General features: G+C 41.0%; 1 protein-coding gene across 1 annotated transcript in view; it reads right to left on the bottom strand.

Annotated features, from left to right (window-relative positions):
* C2H3orf20 (chromosome 2 C3orf20 homolog) overlaps positions 1–27,184 on the bottom strand; it is a 95,724-nt gene that overhangs the window by 16,111 nt on the left and 52,429 nt on the right. Inside the window, 2 exon segments of the mRNA XM_011734471.3 lie at positions 21,875–22,127; positions 23,590–23,713. Coding sequence (XP_011732773.2) covers positions 21,875–22,127; positions 23,590–23,713 — 377 coding nt within the window.

Below are 27,184 nucleotides of genomic sequence, written 5' to 3'. Positions count from 1 at the left end.
CAGTAATTACTTTAAACATAAATGGATTAAAGTCTTAAACAAAACTCAGATCAGTGGAATGGCAATACAACTGTAATCCAACTACATGCTCCCTACACGAGATGCATTTTAGATTCAAACATACAACTAAAGTTGCATGCAGTAGCATGTGTCTGCAGTTCCAGCTACTTGGGAGGCTGAGGTGGGAGGCTCTCTTGAGCCCAGGAGTTTGAGGCCAGCCTTGGCAACATAGTGATACCCCATCTCTAAACAAACAAACATACAGCTAAGTTGAAAATGAAAGATTGAAAACAAACATTCCAAGCAAATAATAACCTAAAGGAAAAAAAACCCAGGAGTTTGGTTATACTAATATCAGACAAAAATAGACGTTAAGTAAAAAATTATTATGGGAGACAAATGAGGGCATTATATATTGAGAGGACAGTTACTCTATCTAGAAATATAACAATTGCAAACATATACACATGGAACAATAGAATCCCTAAATACATGAAGCGAAACTTGACAGAATTGAAGGAAGAAATAGGCAATTTTATAGTGACAGTTAGATACTTTAACATCCCACTTTTGATAATGGATAGGATAACTAGACAAAAGATAAAAAAGGAAATAGAAAACTTGAAGAACATTATAAACCAACTAGAACTAATGGACAAATACAGAACATTTGATCCAAGCACAGCAAAACATACATTCTTCTCTATTGCACATGGAACATTCTTCAGGACAGACTATATACTAGACCACAAAACAAATCTCAACAAATTTTAAAAGACTGAAAACATTATAAATTTTTTTTTTCGAGCACAATGATACGAAATTAGAAATCAATAACAGAAAGAAATTTGGAAAATTCACAAATATGTGAAAATTAAGCAACACATTATTAACCAACAAATGGGTCAAAGAAGGAATCTCAAGGGAAATTAGAAAACACTTTAAGGAAATGAAAACAAAAACAACGTACCAAAACTTAAGGGATACACTGAGAGCGGTCCTCAGGAATATTTATAGCTGTAAATGCCTACATTAAAAGAGAAGAAAATCTCAAACCAATAATCTAACCTAACCTTAAAGTAGAAAAAGAAGAACAAACTAAACCCAAAGCTGGCAGAGGGAAGAAATAATAATGATCGGAGTCAGTTGAGGTAAATAAATAAAGAATAGATAAACCATAGAGAGAAATAACAAAACAGATTTTGGTTCTCTGTATAGAGCAGACTAAATATTTAGCTAGACTGACTAAAAGAGAAGAGATGCAAATTACTAAAATAAAAAATGAAAGTGGGTCATTACTACCAACCTTACAGAATTTAAAAATTATAAGAGAAAATTGTGAACAATTGTATGCCAACAAATTAGATAATCTAAAAGAAATGGACACATTTCTTTTTTTTGTTTTTTTTTTTTTTGAGATGGAGTCTGGCTCTGTTGCCCAACCTGGAGTGCAGTGGCCGGATCTCAGCTCACTGCAAGCTCCGCCTCCCGGGTTCACACCATTCTCCTGCCTCAGCCTCCCGAGTAGCTGGGACTACAGGCGCCGCCACCTCGCCCGGCTAATTTTTTGTATTTTTTTAGTAGAGACGGGGTTTCACCGGGTTAGCCAGGATGGTCTCGATCTCTTGACCTCGTGATCCGCCCGTCTCGGCCTCCCAAAGTGCTGAGATTACAGGCTTGAGCCACCGCGCCCGGCCAAGAAATGGACACATTTCTAAGACACGCAAATGATCAAAACTAACTCAAGAAGAAATATATAACCTGAATAAGCCTCTAACAAGTAAAAAGATTGAATCAGTAATCAAAAACCTCTCAAGAAAAGCCTGGAACTAGATATTTTCACTTGTGAATTCTACCTAAAATTTAAAGAAGAACTAACACCAAAACTTCTCAAACTCACCTAATAACAAAAGAAACGGAAACCTCAGCATTACCCTGATACCAAAGCCAGACAAAGACACTACAAAAAAGAAAAACAGACAAATATCCCTTATTAATATAGATGTAAAAATTCTCAGCAAAATACCAGCAAAGAAAAGTTTGACTAAGATGTCATATTAAAAATTATTTATAGAATATATATCATATATATATAATATAAAGCCTGCCTTTGTCTTCCTAGCCTCAACATTTTTTAAAAAAGGTCAAATCTGAGATTCCTATGGGATCAATTACTATTCTTGCTGCACTTATGTAAATGACCAGACTAAAATTGCTGAGACTAAACTTATTTTACAAATAAAATTGCCTTACTCTGATTGTCGTTGGTAGAAATTGGGATGACTGAAGAGAAAAATTATGTTTCCAAAGAAAAACTATAATATACCTGTTATTAGATTGTAGCCCTGTGCATTGTTTTCAAGTTTTTATTATCTACCTGTAGACTAGACGGCATCCTAAATTTGTCTAGGTTTCTTCAATCCAGTTTTCTCTCATTGAATTACTAAGGACAGGAACTGCTCTTTCCTAAAGACCTGTAAACTGAGGCTAGATAATTTGGTGTAAACTTCAAAAGACAAGGTTTATGCTTAATGGGTGGGCCACACAGAGAGTTTAACAAAGCCAGCTGGTGCCATAACCACCATAACCAGAGATATTCAAGCTGCAAATTGCCAACTTCATGCTATAGATAGCTTTTCCCAAGATGCCAAACAAGACTTCATATCATAATGAGACTCTTACCCCTTGTAATACCTACCTTTTTCACCGAACAGAGTAATGGCTATAATCAAAATTTCAGAGTCAGTAACTGCTATGAGTAACTTGACAGAACCTAACATAATAAATGTTAGGCCATTTAGGCCACCTAGTCGGTAACTTTGACAACATCCCTAACTTGTTCAGATTGCATTAGAAGTCCCTTTTAGAGTTGCCACCCTTTGCTTTAATTCAGCCCAGTCATAAAATGCTACTCAATGGCTACAACAGTTCTCACCTAGTTCCCAGTTCCCCCATGGTCTTTTGATTTGTTTAGTTAATTGCCCTTAGGCTTGGGCTCTTGGTTCAAAACTGAATTTAGGATACTGTTGCTGGTTATTTTTTGTATTATGATCTTTAAGCTCTGTTCTTGTTGTCTGTCTAATATTTGTAAAGCCAGTTCTTCAAACAGGATAATGTTAGCTCAACATTTTGAGATGATTGCTTAATGCCCATGGGTTTAAGAAGACAGAACTCAATGACAAACTCCAGACAAAACTGCCCAAATAAAGTTTTTTTCCTTCCTTATGGCCTCTTTGTTGCTCAATTGTGTCTAGGGTCCTTGACTTTGACTCCATTACCTTCCTCACAATGTGAGACCAGAGACCACTGGAATAGGTCCATCCTGGCACTGAGGGACAACTAGCCTAACTTCAAGATAGTTGATCAGTGATGCTTTCAGAAAAAGATCTTGACCAAGAGGAGGAGATGTGAAAATGGATAATATATGTTGCAGTTATCTTGTCATAACCAATTAAATTAAAGACCACGGGGAAAAAACAGTTGGGGCACAAGAGCCTGCTCAGGGATTATACCACAACCCATTTGCTGAAATGACCTCCTATAACCTTAAGACTAAATTTACCTAGTAGCAGCTTAAGTGAACTGCTGTGACTCTAAGACTAGTTTTACCTACTGCTATCACTCACCAATCAGAGTTTGCCAGATCCCCAAAACTTTGCTAGTGCCAAGGAGCTTTTCTTCCAAACAATATGTAACATTTATCTTTCGAATAAAACCCCCAACCTTCTTTGTTATTGGACATATCAAAGACCGCCTGGTTTGTGTGTATGCCTGCAATTGCAATTTTGTTTTCCCAAATAAAAGCTCTTCTTTAGAGATTCATCTCTATATTTTTATTTGACTTTGACAGTATGATTCCTTTTATGTAAAACATGGAGAATGGGCAAATTCATAGAGACAGAAAGCAGGTTAGTAGTTTCTAGGGAAGGGAGAATGGGAAGCGACTGTTTAATGGGTACAAAGTTTCCTTTTGGGGTGATTAAAAAAAGTTTTGGAATTAAATAGTGGTGATTGTTGTATGATGCTATGAGTATATTAAATTCTGCTGAATTGCACACTTCATTAAACGGTTAAAACGGTCAATTTTATATTATGTATATGTTGCATGTAACTCATAAAAATTATGTAAAGAAGCTCAACTTCACCTTTAATAATATAAATACAAATTAAAACTATACTAAGGTAACATACATTGCTGATGAGAATGTAAATTAGTATAATCTTATGGTGATTGACACCATCTCTGAAAATTATAAATGCACATGACCTTTGGTATAATAATTTCACCTTTAGGAATTTATTTACAGATATAGTGGTACAAGTGTGGTATCACAAATGTATATGGTTACTACCTCCATTGCTTGGAATAGAAAAAAAGGATTGGGCTAATCACGGAACACCTATACAGCGGGTATTATATAGCAAGAAGTAAAATAATGACAGCTATTCATGACATATTGTGAAAAAGTAAAGTTCAGAACAGTGTTTTTAATATAATGCTTTTTAAGCCAGCAAAGGGGAAGAAATAAGGCATATTTGCACTTGCTTGCATGGGCATAAGGAAACTCCAGTTGGGTTTTGCCAGTAGCGGCACCCGCAGGAGATCAGAGGGAAGGAGGAGCATAAGGTTGGAGAGCCACTTCCCTAGTTCCCTCCCTGTGGAGTCATGCACCTCTCAACTGCAGGCCAATGGCTCTGTCAGAAGGTCCTCCCTCACTGCTCTCTCTCTGTCTGGGTTCTGTAATTTGTCCCGCACATCAAATCTATCGTCTTCAGCCTGGCCTCACCAACTGCTCCCCTTCCTGCTCTAACAGGCAAACAGACTTGTCAGTTGCTTCCTTACTTCCCACTAACGTCCCTGAGGATATCTGGAAACATTAACACATGACTACATTTTCACAGCACTCACTCTTATAAAAGCACATTTTCACAACTAAGAAACAGTCTTCGCTATTCACAGGAACCTGGAGAGTACATAGGAAGGAGGAATTACTATCCCAATGATATTGTTTGGCTGTGTCTCCACCGAAATCTCAACTTGAACTGTATCTCCCAGAATTCCCACGTGTTGTGGGAGGAACCCAGTGGGGAGGTAACTGAATCATGTGGGCTGATCTTTCCCATGCTATTCTTGTGATAGTGAATAAATCCCATGAGATCTGATGGGTTTATCAGGGGTTTCTGCTTTTGCTTCTTCCTCGTTTTCTCTTGTCGCCGCCATGTAAGAAGAGTCTTTCACTTCCCACCATGATTCTGAGGCCTCCCCAGCCATGTGGAACTATAAGTCCAATTAAACCTTTTTTCATTCCCAGTTTCGAGTATGTCTTTATTAGCAGTGTGAGAACGAACTAATACAGTAAACTGGTACCAGTAGAGTGGGGCATTGCTGAAAAGATACCCAAAAATGTGGAAGCGACTATGGAACTGGGTAACAGGAAAGGTTGGAACAGTTTGAAGGGCTCAGAAGACAGGAAAATGTGGGAAATTTTGGAACTTCCTAGAGACTTGTTGAATGGCTTTGCCCAAAATGTTGACAGCGATACGGACAATAAAATTCAGGCTGAGGTGGTCTCAGATGGAGATGAGGAACTTTTTGGGAACTGGATCAAAGGTGACTCTTGTTATGTTTTAGCAAAGAGACTGGTGGCATTTTGCCCCTGCCCTAGAGATTTGTGGAACTTTGAACTTGAGAGAGATGATTTAGAGTATCCGGTGGAAGAAATTTCTAAGCAGCAAAGCATTCAAGAGGTAACTTGGGTGTTGTTAAAGGCATTCAGTTTTATAAGGGAAGCAGAGCATAAAGTTTGGAAAATTTGCAGCCTATGTCATAGAAAAGAAAAACCCATTTTCTGGGAAGAAATTCAAGCTGGCTGCAGAAGTTTGCATAAGTATCTAGGAACCTAATGTTAATTTCCAAGACCATGGGGAAAATGTCTCCAGGCCATGTCAGAGAACTTCCTGATAGCCCCTCCCATCAGACCTGCAGGCCCAGGAGGACAAAGTGGTTTTGTGGGCTGGGCCCAGGGTCCCCATGCTGTGTGCAGCTTAGGGACTTGGTGCCCTGTGTCCCAGCTGCTCCAGCAGTGGCTGAAAGGGACCAACATATAGCTTGGGCTATGGCTTCAGAGGGTAGAAGCCCCAAGCTTTGGCAGCTTCCACATGGAGTTGAGCATGTGGGTGCACAGAAGTCAAGAACTGAGGTTTGGGAACCTCTGCCTAGATTTCAGAAGATGTATGGAAATGCCTGCATGCCCAGGCAAAAGTTTGCTGCAGGGGCAGGGTCCTCATGGAGAACCTCTGCTAGGGCAGTGCAGAAGGGAAATGTGGGGTCAGAGCCTCCACACAAAGTCCCTACTGGGACACTGCCTAGTGGAGCTATGAGAAGAGGGCCATTGTCCTCCAGGACCCAGAATGGTAGATCCAACGACAGCTTGCACCATGCACTTGGAAAAGCCGCTCAACACCAGCCCGTGAGAGGAGCCAGGAGAGAGGCTGTATCCTGCAAAGTCACAGGGGCAGAGCTGCCCAAGACCATGGGAACCCACCTCTTGCATCAGCCTGACCTGGATGTGAGACCTGGAGTCAAAGGAGGTCATTTTGGAGCTTTAAAATTTGACTGTCCCGCTAGATTTCAGACTCTCTTGGGCCCTGTAACCCCTTTGTTTTGGCCAATTTCTCCCATTTGGAATGGCTATATTTACCCAATACCTATATTCCCATTGTATCTAGGAAGTAGCTAGCTTGCTTTTGATTTTACAGGCTCATAGGCAGAAGGGACTTGCCTTGTCTCAGATGACACTTTGGACTGGACTTTTGGGTTAATGCTGAAATGAGTTAAGACTTTGGGGGACTGTTGGGAAGGCATGATTAATTTTGAAATGCGAGGACATGAGATTTAGAGGGGCCAGGGGTGGAATTATACGGTTTGGCTGTGTCTCCACTGAAATCTCAACTTGAATTGTATCTCCCAGAATTCCCACTTGTTGTGGGAGGGACCCAGTCGGGAGGTAATTGAATCACATGGGCTGTTCTTTCTCATGCTATTCTTGTGATAGTGAATAAATCTCATGAGATCTGATGGGTTTATCAGGGGTTTCCACTGTTGCTCCTTCCTCATTTTCTCTTGCTGCCACCATATAAGAAGAGCCATTAGCCTCCCACCATGATTCGGAGGCCTCTGCAGCCATGTGGAGCTGTGAGTCCAATTAAACCTTTTTTTTGTTCCCAGTTTCGGGTATGTCTTTATCAGCAGCGTGAAAACGAACTAATACAACCAACTTGACAGAAACTGAGATTTTGAAAGTCTCAATGTCTTAGACAAGAAAATCTGCTCCTAAAGAGGCCAATTCTCATAACATCTTCAGGATTTTAGGACTAGGTTCTATGAAGTGAGAAGACTTAGCTCTGAGATTAAAGGAGAAAAGGACTCAGAAGCCCACTGACCAATCTTGCAAAAATTCATACCAGTGGTTCTGATTGGATACTGGGGTCTCTCCATCTGGGCCAGTGTCCCCACTCACATACATCTCAATGTAACCTGATGGGGATACATTTGCAATTTGTACATTTATTCTCATCTAACCCCTCCCAAACCTACTTTTCCCTCAGTCTTCCCATCTGAGTCAGTGACGCCATTATTACTCAGTTATTTAAGCCAAAAATCTAAAAGTCCTCCATAAATTTAAAATTCTCTTTTCCCTACTACCATCTTTGACAGCATATCACTAATGTTATTTTCTAGGTTGGTGCAAAAGTAATTGTAGTTTTTGTCATTAAACGTAATGACAATTAGTTTTGCACAAACCTAATTGATTACTAAAATAGTCTTCTAACTAGTTTGCTTCCACTCTTGCTGAGGTAGGAGGCATAAGTCAGAAACAAGACCAAATTGAGGACTAGCTAAAGCAGGGATGAGGTAGAAGCAGCTTTCCATCAGACATGCCCACCAGTGTGCCATGTCAGTTTACCATTGCCGTGGCAACACCTGGGAGTTACTGCCCTTTTCTATGGAAATGACCTGATGACCCAAAAGTTACTACCTCTATCCTAGAAATTTCTGCGTAACCCACCACTTAATCTATATGTAATTAAAAGCGGGTATAAATATGACTGCAAAACTGCCCTGAGTTACTACTCTCAGCACGCCCCCTATGGGGTTTCCCTGCTCTGCAGGAGCAGTCAGAGAGCTGTAACACTGCCAAAGCTGTAACACCTCTTCAATAAAGCTGTTTTCTTCCACCACTAGTTTGCACTTTTAATTCTTTTCTGGGCAAAGCCAAGAATCCCCACAGAACAATCACAGGTGTTTCACTTCCGACAATGGCTGACTTAGGGTATTTTAGACCAAGCCTCCTTCTCAGAAAACACAGAAAGTTCAACACAGCGTATATTTCAAGTATGTCTAAGTGCATTAGAGTCACAAGTCAGTGAGGATTTTCAGGGCTAGGATCTGGAAAAAGAGAGAAACTAAGGAAAGTGAGCATGACATTTAGAACTCTTTTACCCTTCAAGGCAAGTGCTGATTTTGAAAGTAAAGTAAACCTAGGGATGACAGGCAGAGAAGCCAAGCAGAGCTCCTGACATGTTCATGAAGCTGGAGAGAGAAAAAAACGGGAATTCAGGGCCCACCAAGGTAGAAGACTCTGATAAACAACCCTGGCTTTCTGTTGAGGACCTGAAGAGCTATATGAGGAGTAAAGGTGAAACAAAAATAGACAAGAGCTCACAAAGGCTGAAGCACAGTTTCAATCCTTGTTTGGATGAGAGTCATCTGCCCCCAGCCTACTTCCCTGTTGAAAGCAAAGATAAGTCCTCTCCAGAGGAACATGATATCATCCAGAGTCTTAAATTATGTCTACAGTTTTTCATACACAATATCTGGCATACTAAAGAATATTAGATACAAAGTCAAGGATTGGCTGAAAACAATGAGAAACAGACTTATAGATATGCAGATATTAGAATTATCTGACATAAGCTTTACAGTAGATATGATTAAAATGTACAATTAAATAAGAAACAAGATGGAGAATTTCAGCAAAGTATAAGAATAAAAATGAATCCACTGGAAATTCTAAAACTGAAAAATAGAATACAATCAAGAACTCAAAAGATGAGTTTTATCAGCAGATTAGACACAGTTAAAAAAAAAGCATTAGTAAATTGGAAGAACAGGTCAGTAGAAAATACCTAGGCTGACCAAAAGGGAAAAAAAGGATGAAATATACAGAACAGAGAACAAGAAATACAGACATACTTCATCTTATTGTGCTCCACTTTACTGCATGTTGCAGATGCTGTGTTTTTTTGGAAATTGAGTATTAGTGGCAACCTTGTGTTGAGCAAGTCCATTGGCATCATTTTTCCAATAGCATGTGCTCACTTCATGTCTCTGTGTCACATTTTGGTAATTTCTGCAATATTTCAAAATTTATTATTATTATATCTATTATGGTAATATGTGTTAAGTGATCTTTGATGTTACTACTGTAATTGTTTGGGAGCACCAATGAACCATGCCCATATAAGACAGCAAACTTAATTGACAAATATTGTGTGTGTTCTAACTGCTCCACCAACCAGTCATTCCCCTGTTTCTCTCCATCTCATTGGGCTTCCCTATTCCCTGAAGCATAACAATATTGAAATTAGACCAACTATTATAGTAACTCTACAACGATTTCTAAGAATTCAAGTGAAAAGAAGAGTTGCATGCACCTCACTTTAAATTAAAAGCTAGAAATGATTAACCTTAGTGAGGAAGGCAAGTTGAAAGCTGAGATAGGTTGAAATCTAGGCCTCCTGTGCCAGTCAGCCAAGTTGTGAATGCAAAGAAAAGTTCACAAAGGAAATTAAAAGTGCTATTCCAATGAATGCACAAATAAGATAGCAAAACAGCCTTATTGGTGATATGGAGAAAATTTTAGTGGTCTGCATAGAAGAGCAAATCAGCTATAATATTCTTATTAGCCAGTGCCTAATCTGGAGCAAGGCCCAAGCTCTCTTTAGTTCTATGAAGGCTGAGAGAGGTGAGGAAGCCACAAAGGAAAAATTGTAAGCTAGCAGAGGTTATTCATGAGATTTAAGGAATGAAGCCATCTCCATAACACAAAAGTACAAGGTGAAACAGCAAGTGCGGATTAAGAAGCTACAGCAAGTTATACAGAAGATCTAGATAAGATCATTGATGAAGGTGACTATACTAAACAACAGATTATAAATTTATATGAAACAGCCTTCTACTGGAAGAAGATGCCACCTAGGACGCACATAGCTAGAGAGAAGTCAAGGTCTGGCTTCAAAGCTTCAAAGGACAGGCTCTCTTTTTATTAGAGGCTAAGGCAGCTGGTGACTTTAGGCTAAAGCCAATGCTCATTTACCATTCTGAAAACCCTATAGCCCTTAAGCATGAGGCTTAATTTATTCTACCTGTGCCATATAAATGGAACAATGAAGCCTGGATGAGAGCAATCTATTCACAGAATAGTATACTGAATATTTTAAGCCTACTGTTGAGACCTACTGCTCAGGAAAAAAGATGCCTTTCAAAATAATACTGCTCATTGACAATGCACCTGGCCACCCTAGAGTTCTAATGGAGATGTACAAGATTATTGTTTTTATGCCTACTAATATAGCATCCATCTTGCAGCCCACAGATCAAGTAGACTTTCCAGTCTTGTTACTTAAGAAATACATTTTATAAAGCTATAGATGCTGTAGATAGTGATTCCTCTGATGGATCTGGGCAAAGTAAATTGAAAACTTTTGGAAAAGGATTCACCATTCTCGACGCCATTAAGAATATCTGTGAGCCAGGCACAGAGTCTCATGCCTGTAATTCTAGCACTTTGGGAGGCCAAGGCAGGTGGATCACCTGAGGTCAGGAGTTTGAGACTAGTCTGGCCAACATGGTGAAACCTCGTCTCTACTAAAAATACAAAAATTGGCTGGGCGCGATGGCTCACACCTGTAATCCCGGCACTTTGGGAGGCCAAGGTGGGTGGATCACCTGAGGTTGGGAGTTCAAGACCAGCCTAACCAACATGGAGAAACCCCATCTCTACTATAACAAAAATACAAAAAAATTAGCCAGGCATGGTGGCGCATGCCTGTAATCCCAGCTACTCAGGAGGCTGAGGCAAGAGAATGTCTTGAACCTAGGAGCCGGAGGTTGTGGTGAGCCAAGATCGTGCCATTGCACTCCAGCCTGGGTGACAAGAGAGAAACTCCGTATAAAAAAAAAAAAAGAAAAAAGAAAAAAGAAAAAAAAGCCGGGTGCGGTGGCTCATGCCTGTAATCCCAGCACTTTGGGAGGCCAAGGCGGGCAGATCATGAGATCAGGAGATCGAGACCATCCTGGCTAACAAAGTGAAACCCTATCTCTACTAAAAAAAATACAAAAAATTAGCCAGGTGTGGTGGCGGGCACCTGTAGTACTAGCTACTGGTGAGGCTGAGGCAGGAGAATGGCATGAACCTGGGAGGCAGAGCTTGCAATGAGCAGAGATCGCGCCACTGCACTCCAGCCTGGGCAACAGAGCGAGACTCCATCTCAAAAAAAAAAAAAAAAGTTAGCTGGGCATGGTGGCAGGTGCCTGTAATCCCAGCTGTTCAGGAGGTTGAGGTAGGAGAATTGCTTGAACCCAGGGGGCAGAGGTTGCAGTGACCCAAGATCACACCACTGCACTCCAGCCTGGGTGACAGAGACTCTCTCTGAAAAAAAAAAAAAAAAAGAGTATTTGTGATTCATAGGAGGTCAAAATGTCAACATTAACAGGAATTTGGAAGAAATTGACTCCAGCCTTCATGGATGACTCTGAGGAGTTCAAGACTCCAGTGGAGAAAGTAACTGGAAATGTGGCAGAAATAGCGACAGAGCTAGAATTAGAAGTGGAGGCTGAAGATGTGACTGAATTGCTGCAATCTTATGAATAAACTTAAACGGATGAAAAGTTGCTTCTCATGGATAAGCAAAGAAAGTGGTTTGTTGAGATAGAATCTACTCCTGGTGAAGATGCCATGAACACTGATGAAATAACAAAATATTTAGAATATTACATAAACTTAGTTGATAAAACAGCAGCAGAGTTTGAGAGGACTGACTCCAATTTTGAAAAAGTTCCACGGACAAAATTCAAACAGTATTAAATGCTACAGAGAAATCTTTTGTGAAAGGAAAAATTAATTAACGCGGCAAACGTTTTTGCTGTCTTCTTTTAAGAAATTACCATAGCCACTCTAACCTTCAGCAACCACCACCCTGATCAGTCAGCCTCAAGGCAAGACCCTCCACCAGCAAAAAGATTAGGACTTGCTGAAGTCTCAGATGTGCATTAGCATATCTTCAGCAATAAAATATTTTAAAATTATGGTATGTACATTGTGTTTTTAGAGGTAATGCTATTGCACACTTAATATACTATGGTATACTGTAAACATAGCTTTTATATGTACTGAAAAACCAAAAAATGTGTGTGATTTGCTTTATTGTAGAGGTCTGGAACCAAACCCACAATATTTCCAAGGTATGCTTGTACATGAAACTTAGTAAAAAGGTGTACTTGGAGTCCTAGATAGACAGAAAAGAAAGAGAAAGTGGAAAGGTGAGGAAGGAGGTAAAGAAGGAGGAAGCAAGGGGGAAAAAGAGAAAAAAGGGAGGAGAAAAAGAGAAAAGAGGAGAAATATTTAATGAAATAATGGCTGAGAATTTTTTCTAAATAATGAAAGCATCATATCAAGAAGTTCTACAAACAGGGTAAGTACAATGAAAATCACATTTAGGCACATCATAGAAAAGCCTTTAAAGAAACATCACTAACTAAAGGTGAGAGAAAAGACAGCCAGAGAAAAATAGACGCAATACTTTCAAAGAGCAACAATAAGACCAACAGCTAAATCTTTAATAAAATGGTAGAAGCCAGAAAACAGCAGAAAGACATCTTCAAAGTGCTAAAAGAAAGTAATTGTCGGCCGGGCGCGGTGGTTCAAGTCTGTAATCCCAGCACTTGGGGAGGCCGAGACGGGCGGATCACAAGGTCAGGAGATCGAGACCATCCTGGCTAACACGGTGAAACCCCATCTCTACTAAAAAATACAAAAAACTAGCCAGGCGAGGTGGCGGGTGCCTGTAGTCCCAGCTACTCGGGAGGCTGAGGCAGGAGAATGGCATAAACCCGGGAGGCGGAGCTTGCAGTGAGCCGGCCACTGCACTCCAGCCTGGGCGACAGAGTGAGACTCTGTCTCAAAAAAAAAAAAAAAAAAAAAAAAAAAGAAAGCAATTGCCAATCATAGGAACATAGAAAATACCATTCAAAATGTAGGTAACGGGCCAGGCGCAGTGGCTCACACCTGCAATCCCAGCACTTTGGGAGGGTGAGGCAGGTGGATCACTTGAGGTCAGGAGTTTCAGCCCAGCCTGAGCAACATGGTAAAACCCCATGTCTACTAAAAATATGAAAATTAGCTGGGCATGGTGGCACATGCCTGTAGTCCCAGCTACTCAGCAGACTGAGGCACGAGAATCGCTTGATCCTGGGAAACAGAGGTTGCAGTGAGCCGAGATCATGCCACTGCATTCCAGTGTGGGTGACAAAGTGAGACTCTGTCTCACAAAAAAAAAAAAAAAAAAATGGCCGGGCGTGGTGGCTCATGCCTGTAATCCTAGCACTTTGGGAGGCCAAGGCAGGTGGATCACTTGAGATCAGGAGTTCAAGACTAGCCTGGCCAACATGGTGAAACCTCATCTCTACTAAAAATACAAAAATTAGCCAGGCATGGTGGCACATGCCTGTAATCCCAGCTACCCAGAAGGCTGAGGCAGAAGAATCGCTCGAACCGAGGAAGCAGAGGTTGCAGTGAGCCGAGATTGTGCCACTGCACTCCAGCCTGGGCAACACAGCAAGACTCTGTCTCAAAAAAAAAAAAAAGTGCGACAAAAACATATTCAATCAAAAACCAAAAAATTCCAGCATACTTTAAGGAGAATTTGAAGACAGCTATTCAGACAGAAGGAAAATGATCCCAAATGGAAGCATGAAGAAAAAAGAAAAGAAGGCACAAATGTCTAATATTAGTTAATGTGAAAAGGAGTATCATCACAGATCTTACAGTCATTTAAAATATCACAAGAGAATATTTTGAAAAACTTTATTTCAACATATTTAAACATTTGGATGAAAGATTCCTAGAAAAAGCCAACTTACCAAAATCAACATAAAAAGAAATTTAAAATCTGAATAGTCTTATGTGTAAAATAAAGAACAATGAAAAGAGTAAATATGTGGGCAAATCTAAATATAAACTGTATAAATACGTTAATAATAGGCCAGGTGCGGTGGCTCACGCCTGTAATCCCAGCACTTTGGGAGGCTGAGGCAGGTGGATCACTTGAGGTCAGGAGTTCAAGACTAGCCTGGCCAACGTGGTGAAATCCCATCTCTACTAAAAATACAAAAAATTAGCCAGGCATGGTGGTGGGCATCTGTAATCCCAGCTACTTGGGAGGCTGAAGTGGGAGAATCATTTGAACCCAGGAGGTGGAGGCTGCAGTGAGCTGTGATCATACCACTGCACTCCACCCTGGGTGACAGAGTGAGACTTCGTCTCAAAAAAAAGAAAAAAAAAATTCATAATAGTGTCTTATGGGGTGGTTTATAACATATATATAGAATTAAAACATATGACAATAGTGCAAAATAAGGGGTAAATGGACAAAGTATTCTAAGACCATTGCATTGTCTGCAAAGTGGTAAAAATGCTAGATTATAGCATACTTTAGTAATTAATCATGGATTTGTGTTATAGTCTCTCGAGTAACCACTAAAGAAATACTAAAGTAATGTTTAAAAATTTAAATAATAGATGGAGAAACTTAGAATAAAAACACACAAAAAAACTTTCATTAATACACAATCAGGCAAAAAAGGAAAGAATAAAGAATACAAAGCAAGTGAGTCAAACAGCAAACAAACAGTAAGGTGGTACAGATATTTAAGTAATTATATTAATGTAAAAATATTAGCCCAAATATTTAAGTAATTATACTAATGTAAAAGGATTAAATATTCTAATTAAAAGACAAAGATTGAAGGACTGAATTTAATTAAAAAACAAGAAATAAATAATTATTTCAAGAGACAGACCTTAAAATAAAGGAGCAGAAAGGGTGAAAGTAAAAAATTAAAAAATGAAAAAAGATATATTATGAAAAATAACAAAAAAGAAAATTCATGCAATTATACTAATACTAGAGAATATAGGATGTAATACACAAAGCATTTCTAGAGATAAAGAGAGTTCTTAATACAAAGAAAAATTCACAATGTTTACAATTCTAAGTTTGCATTTGTCTAATAACATAGTTTCAAAATACATACAGCAAAAATTGACAGAAATAAAAGGAGAAATAGAGAGCTCCAAAATTATCATGAAAGATATTAACACACTTCTATCAGTAAATGATACAAATAAGAAAGTATTTATAAGTATATATAAGAGTTAAGCAATATGATTAATAAATTAAATTAATAGGCCAGGTGCAGTGGCTCATGCCTGTAATCCCAGCACTTTGGGAGGCCAAGCCGGGCAGATCACGAGGTCAGGAGATCGAGACCATTCTGGCTAACACGGTGAAACCCCGTCTCTACTAAAAATACAAAAAATTAGCTGGGTGTGGCGGCGGGCGCCTGTAGTCCCAGCTACTCAGGAGGCTGAGGCAGGACAATGGCGTGAACCTGGGAGGCGGAGCTTGCAGTGAACTGAGATCGCACCACTGCACTGCAGCCTGGGCGACAGAGAAAGACTCCATCTCAAAAAAAAAAAAAAAATTAAATTAATTTGACCTGACATTTATAAAATGCTGTACCAAAAAACTGCAGAATATGCATCATTTTAGCTCCCATGAAACATTTACCAAAATTGACTATGTGCTGGGCCACAAAACAAGTCTAAGCAAATTTCAGAGGATTGAAATTATGCAGTTGTTTTCTCTGACCACACACAATTTAATGTTAAAAAGAAAAAATGATAACTAGACAATCCCCAAATGGTATAATTACGTTACACACTCTAAATATCCAATGGGACAAGAAAGAAATAAGAATGAAAAATTACAAAATATTTTGAGCTTAATAATTACCATATGGCATATCAAAGCTTGTGGGATGCAGCTAAAACTGGACTTTGAGGGCAATTTATAATATTATATGTATATATTCAAAAAAGATAAAGAAAAAGTCCAATTATCTAAGCATCCACCTCAGGAAGTCAGAAAAAGAATTAAAATTAAACCCAAAGAAAGTAGACAGAAGGAAATAATAAAGATAAGAGTAAAAGTTAATGAAATAATAAGACAAATGTATGAGAAGATCAACACAATTAAAATTTAGTTCTTTGGAAACACTAATAAATCAATAAATCCTGGGACTAATCAACGAGAAAAGAAAAATGGCAAAAATAATTAACACTAGTAGTGTAAAAGAGGGTATCACTAGAGATCAACATAGTCATTTAAAATATTGCAAGAGGATCTTTTTAAAAACTTCAACATAGGCCGGGCATGGTGGCTCATGCCTGTAATCCCAGCACTTTGGGAGGCCAAGGCGGGCGGATCATGAAGTCAGGAGATCAAGACCATCCTGGTCAACATGGTGAAACCCTGTCTCTACTAAAATAGAAAAATTAGCTGGGTGTGGTGCTACATGCCTGCAATCCCAGCTACTTGGGGGGCTGAGGCAAGAGAATTGCTTGAACCCGGGAGGCAGAGGTTGCCCTGAGCCAAGATGGCACCATTGCACTCCAGCCTGGCGACAGAGCGAGACTCCGTCTTAAAAAAAAAAAAAAAAAAAAAAAAAAAAACTTCAACATATTTAAACATTTAGATAAAACGGTAAATTCCTAGAAAAATCCAACTTATCATAATAAACACAGAAAGAAATCTGAATAGTCCTATATCTACTAAAAATAAAAATTTTAATTAAAAACTTCCACTGAAAGAAAATCCCAGGAAGAGGTGACTTCACTGGCAAATTCTATCAAATATTTAGGGAAGAAATAATCCATATGTACATAAAGTCCACTAGATAATAGATAAAGAAGGCCGGGCGCGGTGGCTCAAGCCTGTAATCCCAGCACTTTGGGAGGCCGAGACGGGCGGATCACGAGGTCGGGAGATCCAGACCATCCTGGCGAACACGGTGAAACCCCATCTCTACTAAAAAATACAAAAAACTAGCCGGGCGAGGCGGCGGGCGCCTGTAGTCCCAGCTACTCGGGAGGCTGAGGCAGGAGAATGGCGTAAACCCGGGTGACGGAGCTTGCAGTGAGCTGAGATCCGGCCACTGCACTCCAGCCCGGGCGACAGAGCCAGACTCCGTCTCAAAAAAAAAAAAAAAAAAAAAAAGATAATAGATAAAGAAGAAATACTTCTGACCATAACATGACAAGAAAGGAAAAATTATTGACCAGTCTGCCTTATAAGCACAGATGCAAAAACTCCTAAAGTAGTAGCAAATCAAATCTAGAAGGAAATATACATAAAAAGGAAATATATCATAACCAAGTTGAGTTTATGTCAGGAATATAAGATTGGTTGAACATCCGAAATATATCCATATTAATATCAACATAATTCACCACAATAATAGAATAAAGGAGGAAAATTATATGCTTGTCTCAATGGACAAAAACATTACAAGAAAGGAAAACTACAGACCAATAACCATTATGAGTATAGATGAAAAATTCTTCAACAAGATACCAGCAAATTGAATCCAGCAATACAGAAAAAGAATAATACATTATGATCAAGTGGAGTTTATCCCAGGAATGCAAGACTGGTTCAACATTTGAAATCAAAGTAATTCACCATATTAACAAAACAGAGTCTAGAAAGAGACCCAAAGGTGCAAAGATAATTTAATGGAGAAATTTATCTTTAAAAAAAAAAACTGTTAGAACAATTGACTATCCATATGTAAAACAAACAAACTTCAATTCATACTTCATACCTTATATAAAAATTAACTCAAAATGGATCATAGACCTAAAACATAAACTATAATAAGCTTTTAGAAGAAAACAGGAGAAATTTTTGTGACATTGGGTTAGGCCAGGAATTCTCAATCTTGGCACTATCGACATTTTGAATGTCATAATTCTTTGTTATGTGGAGCTGTTTTGTGTATTGCTGGATGTTTAGCAGCATCTCTGTCCTCAACTCACTAGATGGCAGTAGCGCCCCCTCCCTAGTCATGATAATAAAAAAAGTTTCCAAACATTGTCAAATCTCCCCCATGGGGCAAACTCATCTCTAGTTGAGAAACACTGGGTTAAACAAAGGGTTTTTAGACATGACAACAAATCACAATCCAGAAAAGAAAAAACCCATTTCAATCAGACTTCATCCAAATATATTTTACTCTGCAATTACACTGTTAAGAGAATAAAAAATTAAGTCAAAGACTGAAGAAAATATTTCAAGTCACATATCTGATAAAAGACTTATACCCAGAATAAAGAACTCTCAAAACTCACAATAAGAAAACAATCCAATTTTGAAATGTGCAAAAGATTTGGATACTTCCCCAAAGAAAATATACGAATGGTAAATAAACCATGAAAAGATGCTCAACAACTTTAGTTTATAGGGAAATACAAATTCAAATGATAATGGGATATTATCGCATGTCTATTGAATGGCCAAAAAACCAAAAACAACAAAAAACAAACCCCAACAATACCAAGTGCTAACAAAGATTTGGAGCAACTGGAACTCTCATACATTGTTGGTGGACATGGATAATGGTACAGCTACTTTCACAGCTGGCATTCTTACAAAGTTAAACATGCATTTACTATAAAACCAGGCAATCTAGCTCTTAAGTATTTACCTAAGTGAAATGAAAACTTAGGCTCACATAAAAGCCTGCTCATAAGTATTTATAGCAGTTTTATCATAATCAGAGAAAGCTGAAAACAATCCAAATGTCTTTCAGTGGTTGAATGGATAAACAAATTTTGCCCATCCATGCCATGTATTATATACAGAAAAAAATTAACATTACAAGGCTTGAGGCTGTTATCTTTAGACAAACTTCTTTACAACATTAGCCCTTGGCTGGTGTCTGGGAACTTGGCACCCTGCTCTATGCCTAGACTGCAAACAATGTGATTTACGCTGAACACCGGTTTTCCTTCTGGCAGCCTGGAATTTTGCTAGTTGCTAGGCTTAGGGTGCCTATGCGACCAGTAACCACTAAAAAGCCTGGGTTTTGGTCCCCAGTGGGCTTCCTTAGCAGAAACATTGCACACATGTTACTGCATTTTTTTTCTGCTAGAGAAAGGAGCATGCTAGGTGTGTCCTCTCACTGTGCACCAGAAGACATACCTGTGTCCTTCAGATTCTACCTGTATCTTTTTCCTTTCCTGATCATATCATGTATCCTTTCACTATAATAAACCTTATCCATGAATACAACTATACAATAAGTCTCATGGGTCCTAGTAAATCTCCGAATGTGGGGGTGGCGTTGGCACCCCCGAGACAGAACACTACTCAGCAATAAAAAGAAATGAACCGTTGATCCATGTAACAATATGGATGAATCCTGCATGTATTACACTAAGTTAAAGAAGATAGATTCAAAAGGCTGTATACAGTATAATTACATTTACATGACATTCTGGAAAATGCAAAACTATATCTACAAAGAACAGATTAGTGGTTGTCAGGGATTAAGGGTGAGGGAAGGGTTTGACTACAAAGGAACAGCATAAGGGAATTTCTTTCTCTTGGTTGGTGGTTGATGGAATTGTCCTGCATCTTTGCTGTGGTGTACGTATGTATAGTGAAAAACAGAGTATATATAGGGTTTGGTACTGTTCACAGTTTCAGGCATCCACTGTGGGTCTTGGAAAGTATCCCGAGGATAAGAAGGACTGCTGTATTTAAAACTGTCAATGAACAATGGAGGGTGCTCAGCCTCTATAGTCATCAGGGAAATGCAAATAAAAAACCATTTCATCACTAAGACAACACATTTCATTATTACAGAATGGCTATATTAAAATGATTGACCATACCAAGCACTGGTGAAGATGTGGAGCAACTGAACTCTCAGAAACACTGCTGGTGGGAGCAGAACGTAAAACCACCATGGCGGAAAACAGACAGTCTGTACTAGAAGCTGAACATACAAATACTCAGTGACAGCAATTTCACTGAGTATGCCAATCAATAGTGGCACAGTTTGCTATTACCAAAACAACCAAATATTCATTAACATAGAATGCATACTTTCTGGTGTATTTACAATAGATTATTATAAAGTAATGAAAAAGAAGAAACTATTGCTATACATAACATGCACACATCTCACAATCATCATGTTGAGACAAAGACGCCAGACACCAAAGACGACACACCAAAGAGATCTATTTTAATCAGGTTTTAGAAAACAATAAAAACTAATCTCTGGTGTTAGCAATCTGCCACCTCGGAAGGAAGGTGAGACTGGTCATTTGGATGGGATAAAAAGGGGCTTCTAAGGAGCTGGTAATGCTCTATTTCTTGACTTGGTGGTTATAGGATATGTTTACTTCGTGATATTAATTGAGCTACACACTTAGGATTTGCTCATTTTTCTGTATGCATTTTACATTTTTAAAAAAGTTAAAACATGAAAAATATTTTAATACTTTTTTAAAGTTAAAAAGAGATAAATCCCAAGCTGGGTGCACTGGCTCACGCCTGTAATCCCAGCACTTTGGGAGCCCAGGTGAGTGGATCACATGAGGTCAGGAGTTCGAGACCAGCCTTGCCAACATGGCAAAACCCTGTCTCTACTAAAAACACAAAAATTAGGCAGGCATGGTGGCGCATGCCTGTTGTCCCAGCACTAGGGAAGCTGAGGCAGGAGAACCCAGGAGACAGAGGTTGCGGTGAGCTGAGATCATGCCACTACACTCCAGCCTGGGTGACAGAGCGAGAATCTGTCTGAAAAAAAAAAAAAAAAGATAAATCTGATGATGTCACTTCCTTATGGAATAGCCTTCCATAACACTATCAAGACTACATGACCAAACTCCTGCCTACATCTCGGTCCTTAATTCGCATCGTTATCCCCTTCTTCACCACACTCCAGCCTCACTAGCCTTCTTACTCTCTCATGCATACCAACCTCACTCCTGTCTCAGTGTCTTTGGACTTGCTGGGCCCTTGGCCTGGTGTTCCTTCCCCATATCTGTTCCTGGCCACCTGTTTATCATCCTTTGCATCTGGGTTTCAATATAATCTCCGAACTGCCTTCCCTCACCCTCTACCACAGCCCATCCCACCTCACTTTCCAGCCACTCTCTATCCCAGATGCCAGGCAACATTTTCTATAGAGAGCCAGGTAGTGAATACCTGAGGCTTTGCAGGCCTGACCTCAATGTGTCCACTGTCACGAGGAAGCGGCTGTAGATGATATGTGAATGAGTGGGTGTAGCCATGTTCCCAGAAAACCTTATTTATGGATACCGACGTTTAAATTTTTATATCATTTCCCCTGTCATGAAATCTTTTGATTTTTTTTTCTCCTTCAAGCACTTAAAAATATAAAAACCATTCTTAGCTCACCCACAAAAATTGGCAACTGGGCCAAATTTGGTCCATAGCCAACCCCTGCCCTAACCCCTTACTCCGATTCTTTTCTTCCTAGTCCTTATCGCTGCCTAAAATTATTTCATTTGTTCATGTGTTTATCTCCTCGCTTTACTTACTCTTGGAATTTAAGCTCCAAAAGAGAGGGGCCCCACCTGTTGGGTTCACTATCCTGTGCCCACTGCCCATCACAACACCCGATGCTGTGGAAGACGTGAAGGACCAAGCCAACCTGGATGTGACCTTGGCTTTGGTGTGGATTTTGGTGGTCTTCTTCCGAACTGGGCTCACAGAAGCAGACTCAGGCTCATCCTTCAAAGTCTCTGCAATTGAGGATTCCAGTTGGCCTGACGGAGATCGTAAAAGATTTTCTCCTGAGTATAAACTTAGCTTGGGGAGCCGCTCGGGATGAGTTCCAGATTTCATCTTGAACCGAACAAATTCTGCCTCCTCCTTTTTGGTGGGATATTCAATGGTAAACAGACCTGTTAAAAAGACACTGCTGTCATTTTCCCTTCATGGCCAGGACTCCTCTGTCCCTGGTCCCACTGGAAACATCTGAGTGCACCTTGGCTCACCCCCATCTCCTCCCCTCCGCTCTCACTGATTCTCCGGCACCTCCCCTCTGCTGTCCAGTACAGTGCTCCTGTCCCAGCACACTCATTAGTGACACTGCCAAATGTTGGGTTGTAAGAATGTAAGAATGAATAGGTCTCCTTTCGTACTCATTCTTCAAGACACCTAGCTTCAATGTCACTCTCCCCACCCACGCTGGGGCCTGTTCCATTCAGCCTGTGTGTGTCCTCCCCAGCACCGAATGTAAAGGCTAACTACACAATACATTCCTGGGCCATGCTGTTCCTTCCTCGAGAGTGTTGTTCCCTGTGTCTCCAGCTTTAAGTCAATTCTATCTACTTTCTTGGTTATATTGTATTTATTTATATTCTTGTCTTGCTTTCCCTACTAGACTGGAAAACTTCTAAGGCCAGGGACCTCTCGTCTCTTCACTCACCAGCATTTCTCAAATGTAGGTGCTGAGCATGCAGAAGTACCCCAAGACAGAATTCCTAGCCTCCGGAAATTCCGAGTGGGGGAGCAGGATGGGGGACATAGTCACAATGCTAAGTAGTAAGATGTATAATTAGAACATGTACAAAGTGCTGTGGGATCCTTTCTTTCATGTGGGTGGAAAAAAAAGAAAAAATAAATAATTAAGTGCTATGGGAGCCCAAAGGAAGTGTGACCCATTCTGCTAGGGAAGTCAAGGAGGGCTTCCCAGAGAAGGGGCAATCGAAGTCTCTGGGGACAAGGAGAAACTCCCCAGAGAGGCAGTGGGGGAAGCATAGCCCCTCCATGCCCAGCCAGGGGGTGGCACAGAATAGGGGTCAATGTATCCTTGTTCCTAGGGCCATCAGCAGTCCGTAGAGGGGCTCAGTGGTGGAAGGGTCCTGAGGCCCCCCACACTGGCCTTGGGGGATCTCTGTGGGCCTAACAGGGACAGCCTAGAGAGGTGACTGCATTTTTCTCTTCTGAGATCCACAAACAGAATGGAGGAGCAGGGGCTCCAAATGGATGATGGGTGATATGTGAGACGGAGCTAAAGGTGAATGTAGATGTGGGGTGGGGACCAAGAGGGACACAGCCAGCCACTGAGAAACCCAGGAAAATAAGACAATCTCATGGAGATGTGCAAGACACTCCGGGAGAGAGCTCAGAAATGCAAGTGGGCCCACGTCACTATTCCTAGCTGTGTGGCCTTAAGTCATCTGAGCCCAATGATCCCACCTGAAATGGGGAAATATCTCTGCCATGCCTACTTCCCTGAAGATTCAGACTGAAGATGGAATGGGCGGTAAAGTAAAGGTCTGTCCCTTGAGATGACCTGCTGGAATCTCAGGACTGGGGAGGCCAGCAGATAGGCCTTCGCCCACCTTTTAGCCTCCTTACCTGCGGCCAGCAAGACAGAGTTAATGAACTGAGTCACTGTCTTCTGAAACCGCTTCTTGATCTCAGCCAGGGCTCGGTTCATCTTATGCACCTTGTCGTCCATGTTGCTGATTCTGCGGTTCAGCTGCAGAGAGGCAAAGGAGGGGGCACGTGTCACCCGCCCCTCGAGGGGCCAGCTGCCTAGCCCAGGATAACTAACACTTGCTCCGGTTCAGAGGATGTGCTATTGCCCGCCCCACAACCCCTACCTGGAACACACCTCTCTCCCTCTCAGCCCAGTGAGTTCCTGCACACAGGCCCAGGCCCGACTCATGGCCTCTCCTGGGAGGGTTTCCCTGATTCGACTGGGAAGAACTGCTTCTTGCCTTGGACTCTCATCATGCTCAATGCAGCTTGAAGACGGAAGTTAGCACTTTGCCAAGTGATAGCTGTGTTTGAGCCTATCTTCCCACTAGACTGCAAGCTTCTGGAGGGAAGGGACTGAGTCTTGGTCTCCTGTGTGTCTGAGTGCTTGTCACGCAGGCGCTCAGTAAATGCTATTGCATTCATGAGTAAGTGGACGATAAAGCCCTCTGCAGAGTTTTCTCTGCCGGCCTCCCTCTGCAGTGGATGCTGCGGTGCATCCCCCAGGAGCCCCTTCATCCCTCCAGCTGTCAAAACAGTGGCTGCTGACAGTGCCCAGCTGAGAGCCTGCCTCTGGCCAAGGTTACAGAGGCTGACTGGTCACTGCAGGCCACAAAGGCCCAGGACTCTTGCTTCCATTTAGGATTATGCTGAAGGATCATTCTGGCTCCAGGGCTCCCCACGGGATTGCTGAGGACTCTGCCATGGCTGCCCTCTCCCTCTGCCTTCCTTCAGACCCTCAAAGGGGCTGTTCCCAAGAGCAGTCCCCAGTAAACTCCTGCATACTTGGCTCCATTTCACAGTCTTGGTCAACATCTGCTTCGGCTTTCTATAATGCAGCACTGTTTTCAGAATCTGCCTCAGTGTATTGGTCTGTTTGTCCCTATGTTACATTTCCTTAAGACAGTTATGCTCTTTGAATTACTGCGTCATTTTAAATAACCTCTCAGTCTTCTACTACACTTAGGTTGGGTTTTCCAGGAGACCCAACCTAAGACCTGCTCTGAACAGCTGGGGCATGTCAGTGGCACTGCAAAATCAGGCCCAGATTCCAGAGGTAGTTATATTCGGTCTTTCTCTCTAGGAAGCCTTCCGATTTCCTCAGCCAACAGCAACTGCTCCCTCTGCTGAACTTCCACACGTGTCCCTTCCTGTTCTTTCTGCCCTGGGTCCTGTTCATTTTCTTTTTTTTTTCACTTCCTTTGTCCCTAAACTCATTTAGCTCCTTGAGAGGAAGATCTATCATCTCTACATCTCCCACATAACACAGAGAAGGTAGGAAAAAGCATTTCTCCTGTGGAATTTAAGCCTCAAGTGGCAAGAGTGGGGTGGGCAGTATCAGATTTCCTGATGAACAACAAAGTCAGCCCATGAGTTCTTTATGCTGCAGGCAGGAAATCTATGAAGGATGTCCCCAACAAATGGCAAAGCCTCAACCATCCTTCTGATTCTTGGCCCCAGTTGCTGCTTCTGTGCTCATCTTATTTATTTATTTATTTGAAATTTATACCCAGCCTCTTTCCAAAAAGGACCTGAGGTGGCACACTGGGCTAATAAAGCATTTAAACAGAGGCTGTTGTCTCGCTTCCTAAGTGCTGCCTTGATGGAAATATTTAGTGAGGAGCCAGGCCTCAGGGCTGTAAAAGCTGGGACCGCTATTCTGCCTGTCTCTCTGATGGGTGGCTCTTTCCAGGGCAATGGGTGTCTGGGGAAGACATTTAACAAGCTTCTCAGTGACAGGGACTTGGAGGGAGGAGGCTGCTCCCGCCCCCACCTCCAGCCTTACAGGGCGACCATGGTTTTGCTAACGAGTGATCACCAACCCCAAATAAACACCCACAGATGGAACTGAATGGACTGTAAAAGTGGGGGTGTGTTAAAGCAGGGTGGGCCCTTATGCATCACCACACGGATGAGAAAACAGACCCAGACAGGGAAGGGACTGGCCCAAGGCCCTATGGCCTCTTCCTAGCCGAGGCCTTCTGCCAGCCCCAACACTCAGCACATTTTCTTGTAAGCTCCCTGCAGCTCTCACGGTCCAAGAATCCAAGATAAGCTAATTTTCTAAGCCTCAGGATTTCATGTAAAATATCCTGAGATGCTTAACCATGTGGTTAAGGACAACATTTGGAAATCCCATTACCCACAAGAAAACATATTTACTCATTGTTTCTGTTTATCTTGTTAGAAAGTTGTCATACATAATACACATGCTTGCACTCTCAAAAGAGGTTATGATCAGAATTATTTTTTTGGCAAGTCAATCTTGGTCAACATCTGCTTCAGCTTTCTATAATGCAGCACTGTTTTCAGAATCTGCCTCAGTGTATTGGTCTGTTTGTCCCTATGTTACATTTCCTTAAGACAGTTATGCTCTTTGAATTACTGTGTCATTTTAAATAACCTCCCAGTCTTCTACTGCACTGTCAAACCATGCCTTGATAAGCTTCCCTTAATAGAGACTCTACCTTCTAGCCCAGCATGCTCCACTAGAAATATAATGTGAGCTACACGTGTAGTTGAAAACGGTCCTAGTAGCCACATTAAAAACATTTTTAAAAGGGAAAATTAATTCTAATTATCTATTGATTTAAACCAGTATATCAAAAATAGGGTTATATCAACATATCATCAAAATAGTCAATTATTGAGAAATTTTACATTCTCAATTCACACTAAATCTTTTTTCTTTCTTTCTTTCTTTTTTTTTTTTTTTAGAGATGGAGTCTCGCTCTGTTGCCCAGGCTGGAGTGCAGTGGCTTGATCTCCACTCACTGCAAGCTCCGCCTCCTGGGTTCACGCCACTCTTCTGCCTCAACCTCCCCAGTAGCTGGGACTACAGGTGCCCGCCATCACACCTGGCTAATTTTTTGTATTTTTAGTAGAGACAGGGTTTCACCGTATTAGCCAGGATGGTCTCCATCTGCTGACCTCGTGATCCGTCCACCTTGGCCTCCCAAAGTGCTGGGATTACAGGCGTGAGCCACTGTGCCTGGCCAGCACTAAGTCTTTGAAATGCAGTGTGCGTTTCCATGAAGAGCCCATCTCCGTTTGGACTTGTCACATTTCAAGGGCTCAATCGCCATGTGTGACTCATGGCTATAATATTGGACAGCACAGCTCTAGACTTCTAATTCCATCTTGAGGAGGTTGCTTTAAGGTAAGAAAATAAGACTTGAATTCCTAGGGGCTTTTCTAGGCCTAAGGGGCTTCTTGGGTACACAGACTGAGAGTGATTTCTCTCAGCTGCTCATGGGGGTCTTGAATTGCTTATATCTTGGTTCTCAGCTGCATTCCAAATTTCAGAGATAATCAGACAACAGGTTGCCAGAAAAATGAAGCATTGCTGCAATTTTATGAGAATAAATAATTTTCTAATATCCATTGCCTTTGATAAGAAAAGTAGATTCACACTTTTAAAACGCAATCTAAAAAGGTTTCCAAGAAACATAGATAGGTGACTTTGTACCCA

This window comes from Macaca nemestrina, chromosome 2 (genome assembly GCF_043159975.1).
Source record: "Macaca nemestrina isolate mMacNem1 chromosome 2, mMacNem.hap1, whole genome shotgun sequence".
In the NCBI taxonomy this organism is placed as follows: Eukaryota; Metazoa; Chordata; class Mammalia; order Primates; family Cercopithecidae; genus Macaca; species Macaca nemestrina.
The sequence above is the reverse complement of the archived record's forward strand: the minus strand, read 5'-3'. Positions and strand labels throughout refer to the sequence as shown.